At 37.6% G+C, this 20809-nt stretch overlaps 1 protein-coding gene across 1 annotated transcript in view; it reads left to right on the top strand.

The window, feature by feature from the left end:
- Positions 1 to 20119, top strand: part of LOC132391479 (protocadherin-17-like) — a 156731-nt gene extending 136612 nt beyond the window's left edge. Inside the window, 1 exon segment of the mRNA XM_059964737.1 lies at positions 16465 to 20119. Within this exon segment, the coding sequence (XP_059820720.1) occupies positions 16465 to 17156 (692 nt within the window). The 3' untranslated portion in view covers positions 17157 to 20119.
- The last annotated feature ends 690 nt before the right edge of the window (positions 20120 to 20809 follow it).

Raw genomic sequence — 20809 nt, 5'->3', positions numbered from 1 at the left:
ATGTTCAGTAGCTTTGATTTCTGGGGCCTTGTATGTGATTGAATTTCCCATGACAGGCCCCCAGGCAAAAGATTCATTGGGCCAATGTAAAACAATTTACAAATTTAAAGGTGAGGTCCTGTTTCTGGTTACCCTGCATTACCGCTGTAGAGCAGTGATATCTCATAATAGGATGTCTCTGGGGTATCCCTGCAACTTACTGGTTGAGCCAGTCTATTTTTGGGAACATTTTTTATTTTGTTTATTCTTTGTAACTTGGATATTTTTGTGCATGATTGATATCACTGAAATTCTTCTATGAAACTGGCCCCTGAGGGAAAGGAAGACAAAGTACAAGTACTTTAAATATGACTGCTCTTAAAATTAATAACGTCAAGTATTAGGGCACCTTAAAGTTTACATATTTATATGTGGAAATTAAAAAGAGTTAGTGGCCAGATTTCATAAATCATCACTTGTTCCTTAGTGATTCGTGATCATGTGCTTACTTTTGAGATGCAGTTAGTGGCATCTACAGTGAGACACACTCACAAAATACTGGAGAAACATAGCAGGTCAGGCAGCCCGTGTAGAAATGAACAAACAGTCAATGTTTTGTGCTGAGATCTTTCATCAGGTCTGTAAAGGAAGGGAGAAAACTCCAGAATAGAAAGGTTGTGGGGAGAAGAAGGAAGCCATTGGACCAATATGTTGGAATGGGAATGGGAATAAAATGGTTGGCCACTGGGAAGTTTTGCTCTTGGGAGATGGAACTCAATAAAGTAGTCCCCCTATTTATGTAGGGGTTTTGCCATTACAAATGAGTCCATATTGGGAGCACCGAATACAGTAGATGACCTCAACAGATTTGCAGGTGAATGGTCAAGTGTAGCTTTCAAGTTGCTTACAGTAGTATGTGCCAGGAGAGAGATTAGTGGGGAGGGATGAATGGAAAAGGGAATCACAGAGAGCAATGCTTGGCTCGTTGACTTCCTTTACTCATTCTTGGTGTGGTCCAGTAGTGTACAACGCTTTACAGTACAGGCGATCAGGTTCAATTCACGCCGCTGCCTGTAAAGAGTTTGTACGTTCTCCCCAGTTTCTCTGGGTGATGCAGTTTCCTCCCACAGTTCAAAGACATACTGGTTGATAGGTTAATTGGTCATTGTAAATTGCCCCCTGATGAGGCTACGATTAAATCAGAGGGTTGCTGGGTTGTGCTGAGTTTCAATAAATAAATAATATAAATAAAGCAGAAAATTGGGAGGCAGTAAAGATGAGTTTGTTGGTAGGGTACTGCTGAAGATGGCGGCAGTTGCAAAGAATGCTGTTTTGAATGCAGAGGCTCATGGGATGGTAGGTGAAGACTAGAAGAACATCCCCCTGTTAAATCAGTGAAAGTGAGTGTCCCTTTCTTTGCTGCAAGTTCTTTCTTCTGTGGATAGTGCAGTCACAAAGTAATAACAAGGATTTTAAAAAAGTGTGAGTGAGGAACACTTCAACAAAGATTGAGGAGGTGAACATCAGACTTGACCAAATTCTCCTCATTAGTTACTAAAGCTACTTATCTATGTCATTAAAGGGGGAGATTAAGTGAAACCCTATTGAAAACCTGCTGGAAAGGGAATTTAGTTACATTAATAAAAGAACTGATAAACTTAATCTCACAGGCTGGATACTTTGTATGGAAAAAATAATTTGCTCTCTATTTAAGTCATTAGCACTTGTACTTTAAAGTTATGTTTCTCTTTCCTTTCCTCTTGTACCTGCTGGCATTTCCTCACTCGTTACTCAGCACAAGAACACAGAAATTTCTAAGTAAATATTTCAAATATGTGCCGCAAATAGTCTGGAATATATCGCTTCCAGGTTTTTACTCTACTTCTACTTGTCTTTCTTCCATATGGTCACATAGCTACTAGCAGAGTACGTAAGGATCAGTATCCTGCCCCTGAGCCATATTACAAGCCCTGCTGCCACTGTCAATTTGATATGTTGATACTGCAACTCGGGGCATTATTATTACTAACCTGAAATTTATTGAAAGAAGGTAACTCCAACACTACTGCACTCCCTACTACTGCACTAAAATGTTAATGATGTGCTCAGACTCTTGAATTGGAGCAATCCCAGAAATTATCGATTCCAGAACAGGAGAGATCCCGTTCTTTATTCTTTTACAGTGCTCATAAAAAAAAAAACTCTCTTTTCTTCATGTAATACCTGTAAGGCCCTTTGTTGAATATACTACTACACCAATTGCACATTTGCAAAATTAGCTGGCCCACAACATGGCAGGTGCTGTTCTGCAAAACTGAAGCTGTTGGTGCTTTGGACCTTTTGCTTCTTTAGCTCCAGCCTTTGCATCCTTCTCTCTAAGTGGAGTTTACATACTGAGATCAACAATCTCATTGCAGCCCACTGTGACCTGAAAATATGGCAAATTCTTCTGCTGGTTGTGCTCAGCCAGCAGAGCTACAGCTCTTTCCCTATAGTTCTTGGTATCCCTAAAGTGAAGAGTCTACTTCATAGCATGACAGACCAAAAGATAAAATAGGAAATCCTATAATACTTACAGAAGAACCATTTCCTACTGGATATCTTAAACATCAAAACTAGACATGTATACATTCTTATAGACTAATTGCATGTAAATATAGTTTTATCTGGGGTACATTGTACTAGGAATCACTTCCATAATCATCATAAATTTGGTTCAGGTAATCCACTTTGCCACAGCTGATGTTTGCTCTTCAGAGTGGTGTACTTAGTGGCCTCACAAGTCAAACAGCTCTCATTTACACACTGTGATCAGTAATTAGAGCTTTTGATTGTGATCAACTGTTGTCTCCTGAACAAAGTCACTGGGGAGAAGTACTGGTAGATGTGAGACAGTCTCTTTATTCAACAAAATGAGATAGAGCAGGTGTCATATGGAGGCCCTTTCAGAGGAAGAAAGTCTGCCTGACCCAACAGTACATGACATTGTATGTGCTAAAGATCAAAGGATAATTCCATATTTACAATGCATCCACAATGCTTCCTTTGATCTACACACAACCTTCACACCTCCTGCTTTGCACCACCAGACATCTAAATTAATTTATATCAGCATTGTCTGGTCTTGCAATTAACCATGGTGTAGAGTTCTTAGGATCCCATTGTTCAGTGCTACATTTTAGATTTAATCCACAGTTTATGTTAGATCTAAAGACAGCTGGCTGAAGTCAGTTGCTGAAGTGATTTGCTATATGCACTAACCCCAAATTGCGCTCTTAACACCAAGAACTCACAGAGAAAATAATACTAGGAGCATGTGCAGGAGTTGAAAATGAGATAACAATTAATAAAGAATCTCTATTGTCTCATCACTACTTGCGACATCTGACAGCCTCTTTCTTTCTTTTTCAATCTTTTTATTATTGTTATTAATAAAATAAAATTGATACATAGATAATGGGATTACAAACATACACATTTCAACTGAACATAAAAGAATACATAAGCAATGATTACAGTATAAATGAGTATTCCCAAATCATGAATGATACAATATACAAATAAACAAGGCAAACCTAGGTATATCATAATATATATTAAAAAAACAGAAAAAAGAAAAGAAAAAAAAATTAAAAAATGAATCTAATAACTAATAAAGAAAAAAAGAGAAAAAGAAAAAATGGAAAAAAAGGGCTGTTTATAATATCTCACAAATATACAAAATCATCAGTGTCGTCAACTCCGATCCTCTCAACATATATAAAATCGAAACTGGAAAAACAAATAGGCTTGGAACAGGGTCATATTACATCATATGAAAATATTGAATGAATGGTCTCCATATCTTTTCAAATTTAATAGAAGTATCAAATACAACACTTCTAATTTTCTCTAAATTTAAACATAACATAGTTTGAGAAAAACAATGAAATATGGTAGGAGGATTAATTTCTTTCCAATTCAACAAAATGGATCTTCTAGCCATTAGTGTAAGAAATGCAATCAATCAACAGGCGGAAGAAGATAAATGAAGTGAGTCCATCATTGGTAAACCAAAAATTGCAGTAATAGGATGAGGTTGTAAATCAATATTCAATACCTCAGAAATAATGTCAAAAATATCTTTCCAATATTTTTTCAAAATAGGACACGACCAAAACATATGAGTTAAAGACGCTATCTCAGAATGACATCTGTCACAAATAGGATTTATATAGGAATAAAAATGAGCCAATTTATCCTTTGACATATGAGCCCTGTGCACAACTTTAAACTGTATTAATGAATGTTTAGCACATATAGATGATGTATTAACTAATTGAAGAATTTTATCCCAATTCTCAATAGGGATAGTAAGGTTAAGTTCTCTTTCCCAATCATTTTTAGTCTTATAAAAGGGCTCTGAACGTATCTTCATAATTATATTGTAAAGTTTTGATATTAGCCCTTTCTGAAAAGGATCTAGTGATGTAATGTTAAAATTGTACAAGGCCAAATTTGGAATATTGTGTGCAGTTCTGGTCACTGAATTATAGGAAAGATATCAATAAATTAGAGAGAGTGCAGAGACGATTTACTAGGATGTTACCTGGGTTTCAGCACTTAAGTTACAGAGAAAGGTTGAACAAGTTAAGTCTCTATTCATTGGAGCGTAGAAGGTTGAGGGGGGATTTGATCGAGGTATTTAAAATTTTGAGAGGGATAGATAGAGTTGACGTGAATAGGCTGTTTCCATTGAGAGTAGGGGAGATTCAAACGAGAGGACATGATTTGAGAGTTGGGGGCAGAAGTTTAAGGGAAACACAAGGGGGTATTTCTTTAGTCAGAGAGTGATAGCTGTGTAGAATGAGCTTCCTGTAGAAGTAGTAGAGGCCAGTTCAGTTGTGTTATTTAAGGTAAAATTGGATAGGTATATGGACAGGAAAGGAGTGGAGGGTTATGGGCTGAGTTGCGGGTAGGTGGGACTAGATGAGATTAAGAGCTCGGCACGGACTAGGAGGGCCGAGATGGCCTGTTTCCGTGCTGTGATTGTTATATGGCTATATGGTTATAGTTCAAACAAATTCTCCAAAATACCTGAAGACACAAAATTTGGAAAAGTAGGAAGTACAGTATTTAAGAAATTCCTAATCTGTAAATATCTAAAAAAATGAAATCTAGGCAAACTATATTTATTAGATAATTGTTCAAAAGACATAAAACAATTATCCAAAAATAAATCGTAAAATCGTAATAATCCTTTAATCTTCCAAGCTGAATAAGCTTGGTCTATAATAGAAGGATAACAAAAGCGATTGGATACAATAGGAATATTTAAAAGAAACTGAGTCAACCCAAAAAATTTCCGAAATTGAAACCATATACGTAAAGTATGTTTAACTATCGGGTTGTCAATTCGTTTCGGCAATTTAGAAAGAGCAAAGGGAAGAGAAGTCCCTAAAATAGAACCCAATGCAAATCCTTGTACAGATTTAATTTCCAGGTTCACCCAATGAGGGCTAAAAGATATATCCCAATCCTTTAACCAACATATCAAATATCGGGATATTAACTGCCCAATAATAAAATCTAAAATTAGGCAATGCCAATCCACCTTCCTTCTTTGCCTTCTGTAAATATATTTTACCTAACCTAGGATTTTTATTCTGCCATATATATGAGGAAATTTATGAATCAACATTAGCAAAAAAAGATTTCGGAATAAAAATTGGTACCGCTTAAAATATATATAAAAACTTGGGTAAAATAACCATCTTAATAGCATTAATCAGACCTATCAGAGATAAAGATAGTGGTGAAAATTTAGTAAACAAACATTTAGTTTGATCAATTAAGGGTAAAAAAATTAACCTTAAATGTCTTTATAGTTTTTTTGTGATTTTAATCCCTAAGTAAATAAAAGAGTCATAAACTAATTTAAAAGGTAAATTTCCATAAATTTGAACCTGTCTATTTAAAGGAAACAATTCACTCTTATTAAGATTTAATTTATACCCAGAAAAATCACTAAATTGAACCAACAATGATAAAACTGCAGGGTTGGATTTCTCAGGATCAGAAATAAATAATAATAAATCATCTGCATATAATGATAACTTATGTATATCTGTCCCACGGTTAATGCCAAAAATGTTCTGTGATTCTCTGATAGCAATTGCCAAGGGTTCTAAAGCAATATCAAACAATAATGGACTAAGTGGACCGCCTTGTCTAGTACCCTGAAATAAACGAAAAAAGGGAGATCTTAGATTGTTAGTAAGCACCGAGGCTACTGGAGTATGATATATCAGTTTAATCCAGGAAATTAATGTCGGACTAAAATTAAACTTCTCAAGCACATAAAATAAGTATGGCCATTCAACTCTATCAAATGCTTTCTCCGCATCTAATGAAATAACACATTCTGAAGTGCTGTGCGAAGGAGTATAAACAATATTCAATAATCTCCTAACATTGAAAAAAGAATAATGATTTTTAATAAAACCGGTTTGATCTTCCGAAATAATTTGGGGTAATACCTTCTCCAGCCTCGATGCCAGTAACTTGGAAAAGATCTTGGAATCTACATTCAATAAAGATATTGGTCTATAGGATGCACAGTCAGTAGGGTCTTTATCTTTCTTCAGTATTAAAGAAATGGAAGCTCAATAAAAAGATTGTGACAGATTGCCCAATCTAATTGCTTCTTCAAAAACCCTGCATAACCAAGGAGAAAGAGTAGTGGAAAAACATTTAAAAAATTCTACTGTATAGAGTACTGGAGAGAAAGAGTGAGGTAGTTCTCTTTTGGAAGAAGACAGCGAGGCATTGAGAAGAAGTGCGGCAGCGGCCATTTTCAAATTGCATCTCAGATCGGAGTTCTGAGAGGCGGGACTGCGCAGGCACGTGAAGGAGGCCTGGGAAGGAGGGAAGGTATAAAAAAGAGAGAAAGAGTGAGGTAGTTCTCTTTTGGAAGAAGACAGCGAGGCATTGAGAGGAAGTGCGACGGCAGCCATTTTCAAATTGCTTCTCAGATCGGAGTTCTGAGAGGCGGGACTGCGCAGGTGCGTGAAGGAGGCCTGGGAAGGAGGGAAGGTATAAAAAGAACGCAGCCTTAAGAAGCGGGCAGATTCGTTTGCGGGCAGCAGAGTGCGCCGGGAGCAGAGTGTAGGGCTTGGGCTCAGAGGGCTTAGGTGGAAGAGGGCACAGTAGGCTTATCTTTTAGTTCTTGTATTTTCAGTTATTTGGGAGGTATGAGTGTGAGGGCAGCTTGTTGTTCTCGGTGTCGGATGTGGGAGATCCTGGAGTCTCCGAGCCTCCCGGACGTCCACATCTGCGCCAGGTGCGCCGAACTGCAGCTCGATGACCTTCGCCTGGTCAGGGAGAGTGAGGAGGTGATAGAGAGGAGTTACAGGCAGGTGGTCACTCCGGGGCCATGGGAGGCAGATAGGTGGGTCATGGTCAGGAAGGGGAAGAGGCAGGTACTAGAGAGTACCCCAGTGGCTGTACCCCTTGACAATAAGTTCTCATGTTTGAGTACTGTTGGGGGGGACAGCCTACCTGGAGGAAGTGACAGTGGCCAGGCCTCCGGCACAGAGGACGGCCCTGTAGCTCAGAAGGGTAGGGATAGAAGAAAGAGGACCATAGTAATAGGGGACTCGATAGTCAGGGGTTCAGACAGGCGGTTCTGTGGAGGTGATCGGGAGACACAGCTGGTAGTTTGCCTCCCTGGTGCCAGGGTTCGGGACGTTTCTGATCGCGTCCAAGATATCCTGAAGTAGGAGGGTGAGGAGCCAGAGGTCGTGGTACATGTAGGTACCAATGACATAGGTAGGAAAGGGGAAGAGGTCCTGAAATGAGAGTATAGGGAGTTAGGAAGGCAGTTAAGAAGAAGGACAGCAAAGGTAGTAATCTCGGGATTATTGCCTGTGCCACGTGACAGTGAGAGTAGGAATGGAATTAGGTGGAGGATGAATGCGTGGCTGTGGGATTGGAGCAGGGGGCAGGGATTCAAGTTTCTGGATCATTGGGACCTCTTCTGGGGCAGGCGTGACCTGTTCAAGAAGGATGGGTTACACTTGAATCCTGGGGGGACCAATATCCTAGCGGGGAGGTTTGCTAGTGCTACAGGGCAGACTTTAAACTAGTAAGATGGGGGGGTGGGAATCAATTTGAGGAAACTATGGGAGAGGAGGTTAGTTCACCAGTAGAGCAAGTAAGTAGACAGTGTGTGAGGGAGGAAAGGCAGGTGATGGAGAAGGGATGCGCTCAGCCCAAAGATGTAGGGGAGAAGAAAGAAAAGGATAATAAATCTGAATGCATTGTTAGGGATGAAAAGAGAGGAGGAGGTGGAGAGTATCTTAAATGTATCTATTTTAATGCTAGGAGCATTGTAAGAAAGGTGAATGAGTTTAAAGCGTGGATTGATACCTGGAATTATGATGTTGTAGCTATTAGTGAAACATGGTTTCAGGAAGGGTATGATTGGCAACTAAATATTCCTGGATTTAGTTGCTTCAGGTGTGATAGAGTAGGAGGGGCCAGAGGAGGAGGTGTTGCATTGCTTGTCCGAGAAAATCTTATGGCGGTGCTTTGGAAGGATAGATTAGGGAGCTCCTCTAGGGAGGCTATTTGAATGGAATTGAGGAATGGGAAAGGTGTAGTAACACCGATAGGAGTATATTATAGGCCACCTAATGGGGCGCGTGAGTTGGAAGGGCAAATGTGTAAGGAGATAGCAGATATTTGTAGTAAACACAAGGTGGTGATTGTGGGAGATTTTAATTTTCCACACGTAGATTGGGAAGCTCAATCTGTAAAAGGGCTGGATGGTTTAGAGTTTGTGAAATGTGTGCAGGATAGTTTTTTGCAACAATACGTAGAAGTACCGACTAGAGATGGGGCAGTGTTGGATCTCCTGTTAGGGAATGCGATAGGTCAGCTGACAGAAGTATGTGTTGGGGAGCACTTCGGGTCCAGTGATCACAATAGCATTAGCTTCAATATAATTATGGAGAAGGACAGGACTGGACCTAGAGTTGAGATTTTTGATTGGAGAAAGGCTAACTTTGAGGAGATGCGAAGGGATTTAGAGAGAGTGGATTGGGTCAAGTTGTTTTATGGGAAGGATGTAATAGAGAAATGGAGGTCATTTAAGGGTGAAATTATGAGGGTACAGAATCTTTATGTTCCTGTTAGATTGAAAGGAAAGGTTAAAGGTTTGAAAGCACCATGGTTTTCAAGGGATATTAGAAACTTGGTTTGGAAAAAGAGGGATGTCTACAATAGATATAGGCAGCTTGGAGTAAAGGAATTGCTCGAGGAATATAAAGAATGTAAAAGGAATCTTAAGAAAGAGATTAGAAAAGCTAAAAGAAGATACAAGGTTGGTTTGGCAAATAAGGTGAAAGTAAATCCGAAAGGTTTCTACAGTTATATTAAAAGCAAGAGGATGGTGAGTGATAAAATTGGGCCCTTAGAGAATCAGGGTGGTCAGCTATGTGTGGAGCCGAAGGAGATGGGAGAGATTTTGAACGATTTCTTCTCTTCGGTATTCACTAAGGAGAAGGATATTGAATTGTGTAAGGTGTGGGAAACAAGTAAGGAAGTTATGGAACCTATGACAATTAAAGAGGTGGAAGTACTGGCACTTTTAAGAAATTTAAAAGTGGATAAATCTCCGGGTCCTGACAGGATATTCCCCAGGACCTTGAGGGAAGTTTGTGTAGAGATAGCAGGAGCTCTGATGGAGATCTTTCAGATGTCATTAGAAACAGGGATTGTGCCGGAGGATTGACGTATTGCTCATGTGGTTCCATTGTTTAAAAAGGGTTCTAGAAGTAAGCCTAGCAATTATAGACCTGTCAGTTTGACATCAGTGGTGGGTAAATTAATGGAAAGTATTCTTAGAGATAGTATTTATAATTATCTGGATAGACAGGATCTGATTAGGAGTAGCCAGCATGGATTTGTGCATGGAAGGTCATGTTTGACAAACCTTATTGAATTTTTCGAAGAAGTTACGAGGTATGTTGATGAGGGTAAGGCAGTGGATGTAGTCTATATGGACTTCAGCAAGGCCTTTGACAAAGTTCCACATGGAAGGTTAGTTAAGAAGGTTCAGTCGTTAGGTATTAATGCTGGAGTAATAAAATGGATTCAACAGTGGCTAGATGGGAGACGCCAGAGAGTAGTGGTGGATAATTGTTTATCGGGATGGAGTCTGGTAACTAGCGGGGTGCCTCAGGGATCTGTTTTGGGCCCAATGTTGTTTGTTATATACATAAATGATCTGGATGATGGGGTGGTAAATTGGATTAGTAAGTATGCTGATGATACTAAGGTAGGAGGTGTTGTGGATAATGAGGTGGGTTTTCAAAGCTTGCAGGGAGATTTATGCCGGTTAGAAGAATGGGCTGAACGTTAGCAGATGGAGTTTAATGCTGAGAAGTGTGAGGTTCTACATTTTGGCAGGAATAATCCAAATAGAACATACAGGGTAAATGGTAGGGCATTGAGGAATGCAGTGGAACAGAGAGATCTAGGAATAACAGTGCATAGTTCCCTGAAGGTGGAGTCTCATGTAGATAGGGTGGTGAAGAAGGCTTTTGGAACGCTGGCCTTTATAAATCAAAGCATTGAGTACAGAAGTTGGGATGTAATGTTAAAATTGTACAAGGCATTGGTAAGGCCAAATTTGGAATATTGTGTGCAGTTCTGGTCACCGAATTATAGGAAAGATATCAATAAATTAGAGAGAGTGCAGAGATGATTTACTAGGATGTTACCTGGGTTTCAGCACTTAAGTTACAGAGAAAGGTTGAACAAGTTAGGTCTCTATTCATTGGAGCGTAGAAGGTTGAGGGGGGATTTGATCGAGGTATTTAAAATTTTGAGAGGGATAGATAGAGTTGACGTGAATAGGCTGTTTCCATTGAGAGTAGGGGAGATTCAAACGAGAGGACATGATTTGAGAGTTAGGGGGCAGAAGTTTAAGGGAAACACGAGGGGGTATTTCTTTACTCAGAGAGTGATAGCTGTGTGGAATGAGCTTCCTGTAGAAGTAGTAGTCAGTTCAGTTGTGTCATTTAAGGTAAAATTGGATAGGTATATGGACAGGAAAGGAGTGGAGGGTTATGGGCTGAGTGCGGGTAGGTGGGACTAGGTGAGATTAAGAGTTCGGCACGGACTAGGAGGGCCAAGATGGCCTGTTTCCGTGCTGTGATTGTTATATGGTTATATGGTTATACCCATCTGGACCTGGTGCTTTCCCAGAATTCATTGAGGAAATAACCCCTTTAATTTCTGCATCCATAATAGGAGTTTCTAATATTGAAAGATCATCTGATGATAATTTTGGAAAATTCAATTTCCCAAGAAAATCACACATGGTATTACGATCATGAGGGAATTCGGAATGATACAGGGAGGTATAAAAATCTTGAAATGATTTATTTATCTCATCATGGTTAACTGTCAGATCCCCATTCCGCTGACGGATCTTAGTAATTTGACGTTTAACCAAAGCATTCTTCAATTGACTAGCTAACAGTTTACCTGATTTATCACTATGTATATAAAAATCAGATCTGGTTTTCATTAATTGATTTTCAATCGAAGATGTAAGTAATAAACTATGTTCCGTTTGAAGTTCAACCCTTTGTTTGTAAAGCTTCTTGCTAGGAGTAATCGAATATTTCTTGTCAATCTCTTTAATTTTATCAACCAATAAAAGAGTTTCCTTCTTAATGCATTTTCTCAGACCAACAGAGTAGGAGATAATCTGTCCACGTATATATGCTTTAAAAGTGTCCCAAAGTGTTCCGCGAGAAATATCATCCGTGGAATTAGTTGAAAAGAAGAAATTGATCTGTTCCTTCATAAATTTAATAAAGTCCGAATCTTGCAGTAAGGTAGAATCAAATCGCCATTGTCTAGCACTAGAAGCTGTATCCGTAAATTTAATAGAAAGTTTTAATGGAGCATGGTCAGTAATGGCTATAATATCATAATTACAACCAAATACCGATGGAATAAAACAAGGGTCGATAAAAAAAATAATCAATTCTTGAGTAGGAATGATAAACATGTGAGAAAAATGAAAACTCTGTCAGAATGTCGAAATCTCCAAATATCAAAAATTCCATTATCAGTCAAAAAAGAGTTAATACAAGTGGCCGACTTATTAGGTAAAGTCTGAGTAGATATGGATTTGTCCATCAAAGGACTTAAACAACAATTAAAGTCAACACCCATTATTAACTTATATTCATTTAGATTAGGTAGAAAAGTAAATAAGGACTTAAAAAAATCGGGACAATCCACATTTGGAACATAAACATTAACCATAGCAACCTTTTTGTTAAAAAGTAAGCCAGTAATTAACAAAAATATACCATTCAGATCCGAAAAAATATCATATTGGACAAATGCAATAGAGGAGTAAATAAGGACTTAAAAAAATCAGGACAATCCACATTTGGAGCATAAACATTAACCATAGCAACCTTTTTATTACAAAGTAAACCCGTAATTAACAAAAATCTACCATTCGGATCCGAAAAGATATCGTGTTGGACAAATGCAATAGAGGAGTCAATAAAAATTGAAACTCCCTTTACCTTGGCATTCGAATTCGAATGGTACTGTTGACCCTTCCAAAACCTAAAAAGCGATCATTATCCTCTTTCCTCACATGAGTTTCTTGTACAAAAATAATATGAGCATTAAGTCTTTGGAATACTTTGAAAATCTTTTTCCGTTTAATCCAAGAGACAAGATTAATGGTCTGAGCCATATTTCTGAAATCAACCCTTCGGTATATAAAGAGTTAACCAAATTATGAACTCATGCACCCGGAAGAAGAACAGAAATAAGGGGCGGGCCCGGAAGTGACAAAATAGTGGACATTTTTGTAGTTTAAAATCAGCCCAAATGAAAAAACTAAAAAAAACTGGTATAAGAAACATAAGATTTAGAAAAAGACCTCCCACCGCCCCCCCCCCACCCAAGAGGAAAAAAAAAGAGCACCCCAGCCAGGGATAGGCTGAGAAAAGGGAAAGATGAAACTAAATCTACCCCCATATCAGCAGAAGGCAACTCCGTATATAAAGGATAAAAAAAAAGATACACCCAAACTCTAAAGAAATAATAATCACTATACTAAAACAAAACTTATTAATATAATTAGTCGTAAAAAAAACAAAAAGAATATAATCAGTAGTAACTTATAAATCGGGTTAAAAACCCAAACAAACCAAAAAAAATTTAAACTGTGATTAGAGATGCATTATAGGAAGAAGACGAGAGAAAAAAATGGCGAAATCAAAAAAAACAGAAATATTTTAGAGAAGAAACCACCATCTTAGTAAAAAAAATTCATCTTCGAAGGATTAATAATAATAACCAAAGCTAAAGTACAGTGGTTGAAATAAGTAAAATAACAAGATTAGTATGTCAAATAAAACTTTAGCTAGAGTATAAAATATAGAGTAAACCTACACCAATCTGGTTTTGGAAACAAAATCTGGTTTTGGAAATAAAAACCATCTTGCACGATCAAAATCACTCATTTATTAGAGATGAGAATCTGTAGCAGTAGGGAAATTCTCATTCAGAAAGCTTCTCGCTTCAGATGTGAAAAAAAACCCCACCGTGGTGCATTCGGAGGCGATATTCTGAGCTTCGCAGGGTATAAGAGCGCAGGTTTTAGATTTTTCTCATAACATTCAGAGGTTTAAAAAGAAGCCTTTCCTTCATTACTTCTGGACTAAAATCTTCTACTAAACGAAAATTGTGATCTTGAAATTTGACCATCCCTACACACCGAGCCACACAAATAAGTTCCTCTTTAACATGCACATAGTGAAATCGGACAATTAAAACCGGTGGTTTAGCTGAAGCACTTGGTGATCCACGCATAATTCTGTGAGTGTGATCGAGTAACGGAGGACTGTCTGGGAATACAGTTGCGATTAGAACTCGCTGCTGGTTAACTACTTAATCCGTCTTATCCATATAATCTTGAAAAGCCTTTATATCTTGTTTAAAAATTTGTTGTTGTTCTTCAAATTTTTCATTTAAAACCTCCAATAACATTTCATAAGTCAATTCAGTGCGCTGAGGATCAGTCTGCTTCTTCTCGTTCCCGTTAGGATTCTTCCCAGGTTCTCGCCCTTTAGATCTAAGAGCCATTTCTTCAAAAATTCACAATAAACTTTTAAAGATAAGTCCAAAAAAGTAGCAAGAATCTTTTGGTGTAGGTAAAAATAAGTTAAATAAGGGTGATCATAGGTTAAAAAAAGCAAAGGTTATGGAGCGAATCTGAAACAGTGCTCACTCCATGAGCGTCTCCTGCTGACCTCAGCTGACAGCCTCAAGGCTACGTCCACACTACACCGGATAAATCCGTAACCGAAGCTTTTTCTCTTCATTTTTACCCTCAGTCCACACTAAAATGGCTTTTTGATCCCCTGAAACGAGCTTTTCAGAAATGCTTTCGAGGGTGTGTAATTTTGAAAACGCTGCTCGGGCAGATCAGTGTGGACGGGGTAACTGGAGAAATCTGAAAACACTGTCAGACGGCAGCGCGCCATTTCATTGTTTTCTTGTACGCAGCCCAACAATTTCAGAACAGACAGCAACAAGACTGAAGCCAGAAAAGTTAGAAATGTACTCACCAAATACTTTGACCCATAACTTACTGAACAAATAAGTATACTCACTTTGCCCTGTTTTCTGTCCTTGCTTGTATGAAGGTGGTTTACCTGTTTATGCAGGTACATCTCTGACAATAGATGTGTAACAGTCTAATGTAACGTTGTATGGAAATACAAGATAATACCGATGCAGACTTGGTTTACACATTTAACAAGGTGCTTTATTAATGCAACAGAATGAGTCAGTTTTTCAATGATCATCATCAGCCAGGTCATACTGTCTATGAACTCCCTGTCGCTTGCCTCCATATGCTTCAGTATTTGTTCTTTTACTTTTAAGTCCTCCTGCACAAGAGCCAACAGCTGTCCATCGTTTAAGTTTTTCTAGTCTGTAACTGGACAAATGCACACCCAGTCTTTCACGACGAGATTCAACATCAAACATGTCATTTGTTTTCGGTAGATGTGTCCTGCATATGCACAGTAGGAGGAGATTTGCTGAAATATCCATTTCAATGTGGACAGAGATATTTTTAAAAACACATAGTGTGGATGCCTATCATTTTTACGCGAAACCGGCGTTTTCAAAATTATCCGATCTAGTGTGGATGTAGCCTAGTTTTCTGGTCAGCATTGTGAAAAATGAATGAGTTCACTGATTACAGCCTCTGTATGAGTCTTTTGTATAAGGTAATCACCGGCCATTTGCTCAGTCCACATCTCATTATCGCTTTGGTTCATTTACAGCATGGAAGTTGTTTGAACTAGTCAGTCATGTAGTGATGTCCAGAAACAAATAACCTCCTCTGTATTTGCCTTCACTTCCATGGCAGCTATCCTGACTGTTACAGTGTTGAAGTGTTTAAATGGGGACCCACTAGCCACTGTTCAGTGCTGTGCTGAAGCAACAACTATGCATTTGATGTGTAATCCCAACAAAAATCATATTAGCATATAATTGTACTTGCTTAATTTTTTTGGCCACGTTTTATTAGGTGATCTAACTGGTATTTGGACTGAATGTAGCTCAAGTCTAGCAGATCAAATTTATTTGCATTAATGTACAGTTAAATATTGTTTGGTTATTTATCCATCTTTACGGAATCATTCTGTGTCCACATTGTTTGCTGCATTTCTTATGTTACAATTTACTGCATGGCACAGTTAATATCCCTTTGAAGAATATCCATGAATCCCTTTGGAATATCCTGATCTCATGTAAGATCTTATATAAATGCAAGTTAATTCTCTCTAATGCAGTAGTAATAAAGTTTGACATCATAGTAGAATATTAACAACTCTATTGAATAATATATAAAGATTTAGGTATTTGTCCCTCAATATAGCTTTTATAATTCATTAAAGAATAAGTCATTAAACAATAAAGCAATGAACTTATAAAAACTGGGGAGAATAATGAAAATGAAAATGATTTTAAAACAAAATAGAAAAAGTACTGCAAATGAATGTTAATTTGAAAGTTATTTTCTAATAAATTTGCATATGTTGGAAATGATTTTAATATAGTGTATTGTAGTAGATATGTTTATATTTGATGCTTAAATTGATCTTTACTCAGCCAAAGGAGATATTGAACAACAGGTATTAAGTATGTGCACATGAAAGAAACATTCACCCCTTATAATTAATATAATTTACATCTGAGTTATTATAGCCTTTGCCTTCTGATTGTTTGGAAGAGACACTTTCTCTATCCTCACTGTTCCTGATTGCTGCTACCTAGAACAGCTAATTGGACTCTAATTATAGGCTTTGATTGTTAATGTGAGTGTTCTGCTGGCTAAAGTAATTTGTTCTTAAGGTGTAAACAGTTTTGTTTTTATTACAGAGAAGGAGGACTGTGTCAATTGTACAGATGAATGCCGTGTCTTGGGTCATTCAGATAAGTGTTGGATGCCTCAGTTCCCTGCTCCAAATCAAGGTGAATGTTCAGATTATCGCCGGAATCTTTTTGTACCAGCAGTAGAGACTGCAGTTGAATCTGAATCTCAAGAAAACACAATTCCTGCGGGGAAAAAAACTTTTTGTACTTTTGGGAAAGACAAGCGAGAGCACACTATTCTTGTTGCAAATGTAAAACCCTATTTAAAAGCTAAACGTGCTCTTAGTCCTCTCTTGCAAGAGGTCTCATCGGCTGCAAGCAGTCCAGACAAGACTTCAGTTGCAGGCAGTAACAGATCAAGTAAACAATCCCTGGGTGGATTTGAGGTGAAGCCAAAAATGGCCGACACATCAGCAGAGTCAAGCAGCCAATACTTAACATCTGACAGCCACTACCCATCACCTGATAAACGACGTGACAGCCATTTTATTACACCTGAAGCAGTGGCTACAGTCTTTGCAGATGTGCATTCCAGAGTTGGCCGGGAATTCAATGAGGTGGACACTGTATTGGATCAGTACGAACCCTCAACACGGGACCAAGGACGGGACGGAGTGGATGCTGAGCAAGTAGTTCGAGAAATCGACAAGCTTTTACAAGATTGTCGAGGAAGTGACCCTTCAACTGTGAGGAAATAAATTCAGCTTATTCAATGACAGTTGATTACCTTTCTTCTACAGGACAAACACAAGTTTTAAGGCAGCAATGTTTTTTTCAAATGAAGAATTAATTGGCAGAATACAAGGAAATATGCTGTTAATTCTGTGAGCTAGCATTCAAAGTGCCCATTGTGCACTTACCATTGTTATTTTTGTGTGTCTTAGGAAGCAGACTACTTGTGTTTTCACCAGGATAATTATGATAATTGATGTGTTTCATTCACTGAATTGAATTTTGACAATCTCAAAATGTGCCCTTCCTTAGACTAAAGTGGAGAATGGACGTGCTGGTGAGCTAACCAGTCAGTACAGCTCTACATAAGGAAATATCATTGTTCAACAGAAAATAATCAAGGGCAGCATTGATAAAAAGCAGGTATCAGCTTTGCAGAAAACATTGAGTCTAATTCAGCGTGTACAGTTATTGTTGGCTGATGTAGGTGTCCTTATGAACTAGATTTATCTGCAGTGAACAGTGCGTCATTGATTGTCACCTCATTCAGCATTACATTATGGATCATTATCCTCAATGCACATACAAGTCATTTGTACAAACCCACTTTGAAACATTTCTCAAAAATGGGTCCTGCAGAGGGAAAAAGTTTGCCCCATACTCTCAAACCTAATATAAAACAAGTACAGAAGGGTATTCCCCAAGCAGTACTACCAAAGAGTGACATTTTAGTGTCCAGCTATTTGAATTCCTCCTCTGCATTTTAGCTGTCATAATGTTGACATATTATTGTCCGACAATAAATATGTTGTGTAAGAAGAAACACTATTCCATGTTTGTAGATATTTATGTTGCATTCAAAATGGACACTAAAATGACTCGTTAAAGGGAATACCAGTAAAATACTAATAAAACAAAACATCAGTGTGCAAATGTAAAAATCATGGAGTGTTTACACCGAATCTAGCTTTTCAATTGATTTATTGCAATATCAGTGCATATGAGCCAAATTTGTTCATTGTACTAAGAGCTATATTGTGTATTTTATTAAATTAATATATAGTTGTGTTGCAAAATATTTGGGCTTATACTGTATTTGGCAAATGTTGCCTTAGTAGCTGTCGAACTCTATGAGTTTAATTTCACTATTTTCCCCTTTTTCCCTTTGGAATGTGGGAAGCAGTGTACACAAGCAGATTCTGTTTAACAAGCCTGTAATGTATACATCAAAGTAACCCTTCAAGTATATCAACTGTTCAAATTATGGTGACTAAAGAACAAATGTGTACTTATCAGTTTTATTTTTAAATTGTCTCCATATCTTGAAATGTTTCTACATTGTTGAGTTTTTTTGTGTGCGCTGCAGTTTTCTTTAAGATTGAACAATGTGAAGTTAACCCAACTTGATAGCTAAAAAGAACAATAACCCTGCTTATTAACACTCGCGTTAGATATGACTTAAGAGAACCAACTGGAGCTAAAAGCTCATCGGTGACACTGTTTAGTCACTTTGCTGCTTATTCATTACTTAATTATTTGAACATCTATTTTCTCTGAAGAGCTTCCCATTAAACCTATATCAGCTTAATAAAACATTTTATAATTAAAAACAATTTTTTTTTTAAAAGTTATGTATTTTCACCGCATCATTAAGACATACTTTCAAGCTATTTCTTTTCTAATTTGAGTAGAAGTCGCTAAGGTCGACAGCTAGTCCTGATAGTCAACATAACATACACCCACTCATTATTACCTAATTACATTATTTTGGCATCAAGCAACATTAATCAGAGAAGTAGTCGAGAGGGAGTTTGCTATCAAGGTTTGTTGACTTGGAATGTAATTGAATGAAGCCTGAAAGAGGTCCTGACTTCCCCAGCAGCAACCCCCCCCCCCCCCCTCCCGGTCCTTGAGCTGATGCTCTCCGTTTATAAGTCCTTGTCATCCCATAGGGCTCTGAGCTACACTGGGCAATTGGTGAGAAAAGCATATGTTGTATGGAATAACTCAACTGCTATTGTTAAATGGATGTGTTTTAATGTGATCTATCTGGAAAACAAGGACAAAGAATTAAACCAATTACTAACATCAATGCTACTAGCTTTTGCACTCATTAAAGCCACAGAAATATAGTGAGCTGTCTGTATCACGGGACACCTCGTTGTAATTACACAAGTGGCTCCAGTGAGAAGTGTGAGGTATTACAACTGTCAAAATCGGTTATCTGGTTGCCAACAAATTGCAGCCCTTGTTTAGCAGATCAGATAAAAATATATTCTTACTGAAAGTATCTCAACTGAAAAAAAATGCTGGAATCATGATTAAATATTAAACTGGTGTCCCTGTTTTTGATGAAAAAAAGCTTAAAATATATGTTCCAAAAATGATTAAATTCTACACTTGCTGAGCAGACTGTGTATATTGCTAATAACTAGATGTTATCTTGGAGTCCTGTGTATGATCTAAATCAGTGAATAAACCCACATCTCATAAAAAATGAAAAACTTTGTAATGTCAGTCATGCAATTGATTATATTACAGAATATTAAGATCAAAAAATTGCATTCACTGATGTCACATGATTACAAAACAGCCAATAGTTCTCAATTCCCCTCCCAACTCCTTTCCCTTAACCCTGAAATAAAACAGAAAATTGTCTCAGAAAGTTCTTGAATGAAGGGATATCTTTACAGCTTGGCTCTTCAACAACTCTCATTAACTCAGGTCTCCACTATTGTTTACTGTTCCTTTATTCAAAGCTTGGAAATGACAGAAAATGGTGTCAACTGTGTGCTCCATGCCAATTGATATCACTCAAAAGCATCCAACAGCAAACTACTTTTCAAAGACATGGTTACTTTATGGTGGACCAGAAAATAATTCTTGGAACTACGCACACATTCTCATGAAATAGAGCTTCCAAGTTGACATATCTGAATCTGAATACTACAAAACAAGTTACAATTTATTGTACAGTAATGTTCAAAAATTCGCAAGGCCTAAAAAAAATCAAGGAATGAAGGAACTTTCAAAGATGATTTTTTTTCCTAAAAGCTTTCAATGGTCAGATGGCTAACAAATAATGAAATAGGGCCAAAGAAATAGTTCTGTAATCTGATTCTAATGGAATTTCGAAGTGTTTATTGCCTAAACTAAATTAGAGGTTAACAGCAAAGAAAAATACAAAGAATTGCTTCAGAAAGAGAAAAATCCATAATTTTCTATTTGGGAATGCCCAGGGAGAAGCAAACATGATAACTGATGTACAATATATATCAATTTTAACTGAAGCTACAGAATCTAGAGCTCAGAAATGGTGAAGGTGTGAAATAAGAGGTTAAAGGGTTAAAGTACACTGCAACTAAAATGTGGGTATAAACAGACCCACCAGTACACAGAACATTTACCCTAAAGTTGTATGATTTTAAGTGCTGTAAAGATCAAAAGGCTCCCAGAGACACAATATATCTGTCTCTGTAAAACAAATCATTTATAGCTGACTTCATAGAACTAAATTCTGTTGGTTATCAAAACATTTGCTTCACTATATTCTCCAAGCAAAACAGAAATTAGCATATTTCTGCTTGGCTGACATGAGGTATATGCAAACTTCTTTGGCGTTGTCTGGATGGAGTCCTGCCTGTTTAAACTTGTTTACTAACATACAACACTGAAAGAT

Source organism: Hypanus sabinus, chromosome 3 (assembly GCF_030144855.1).
Source record: "Hypanus sabinus isolate sHypSab1 chromosome 3, sHypSab1.hap1, whole genome shotgun sequence".
In the NCBI taxonomy this organism is placed as follows: domain Eukaryota; kingdom Metazoa; phylum Chordata; class Chondrichthyes; order Myliobatiformes; family Dasyatidae; genus Hypanus; species Hypanus sabinus.
This window is presented reverse-complemented; position numbering and strand designations above follow the sequence as displayed.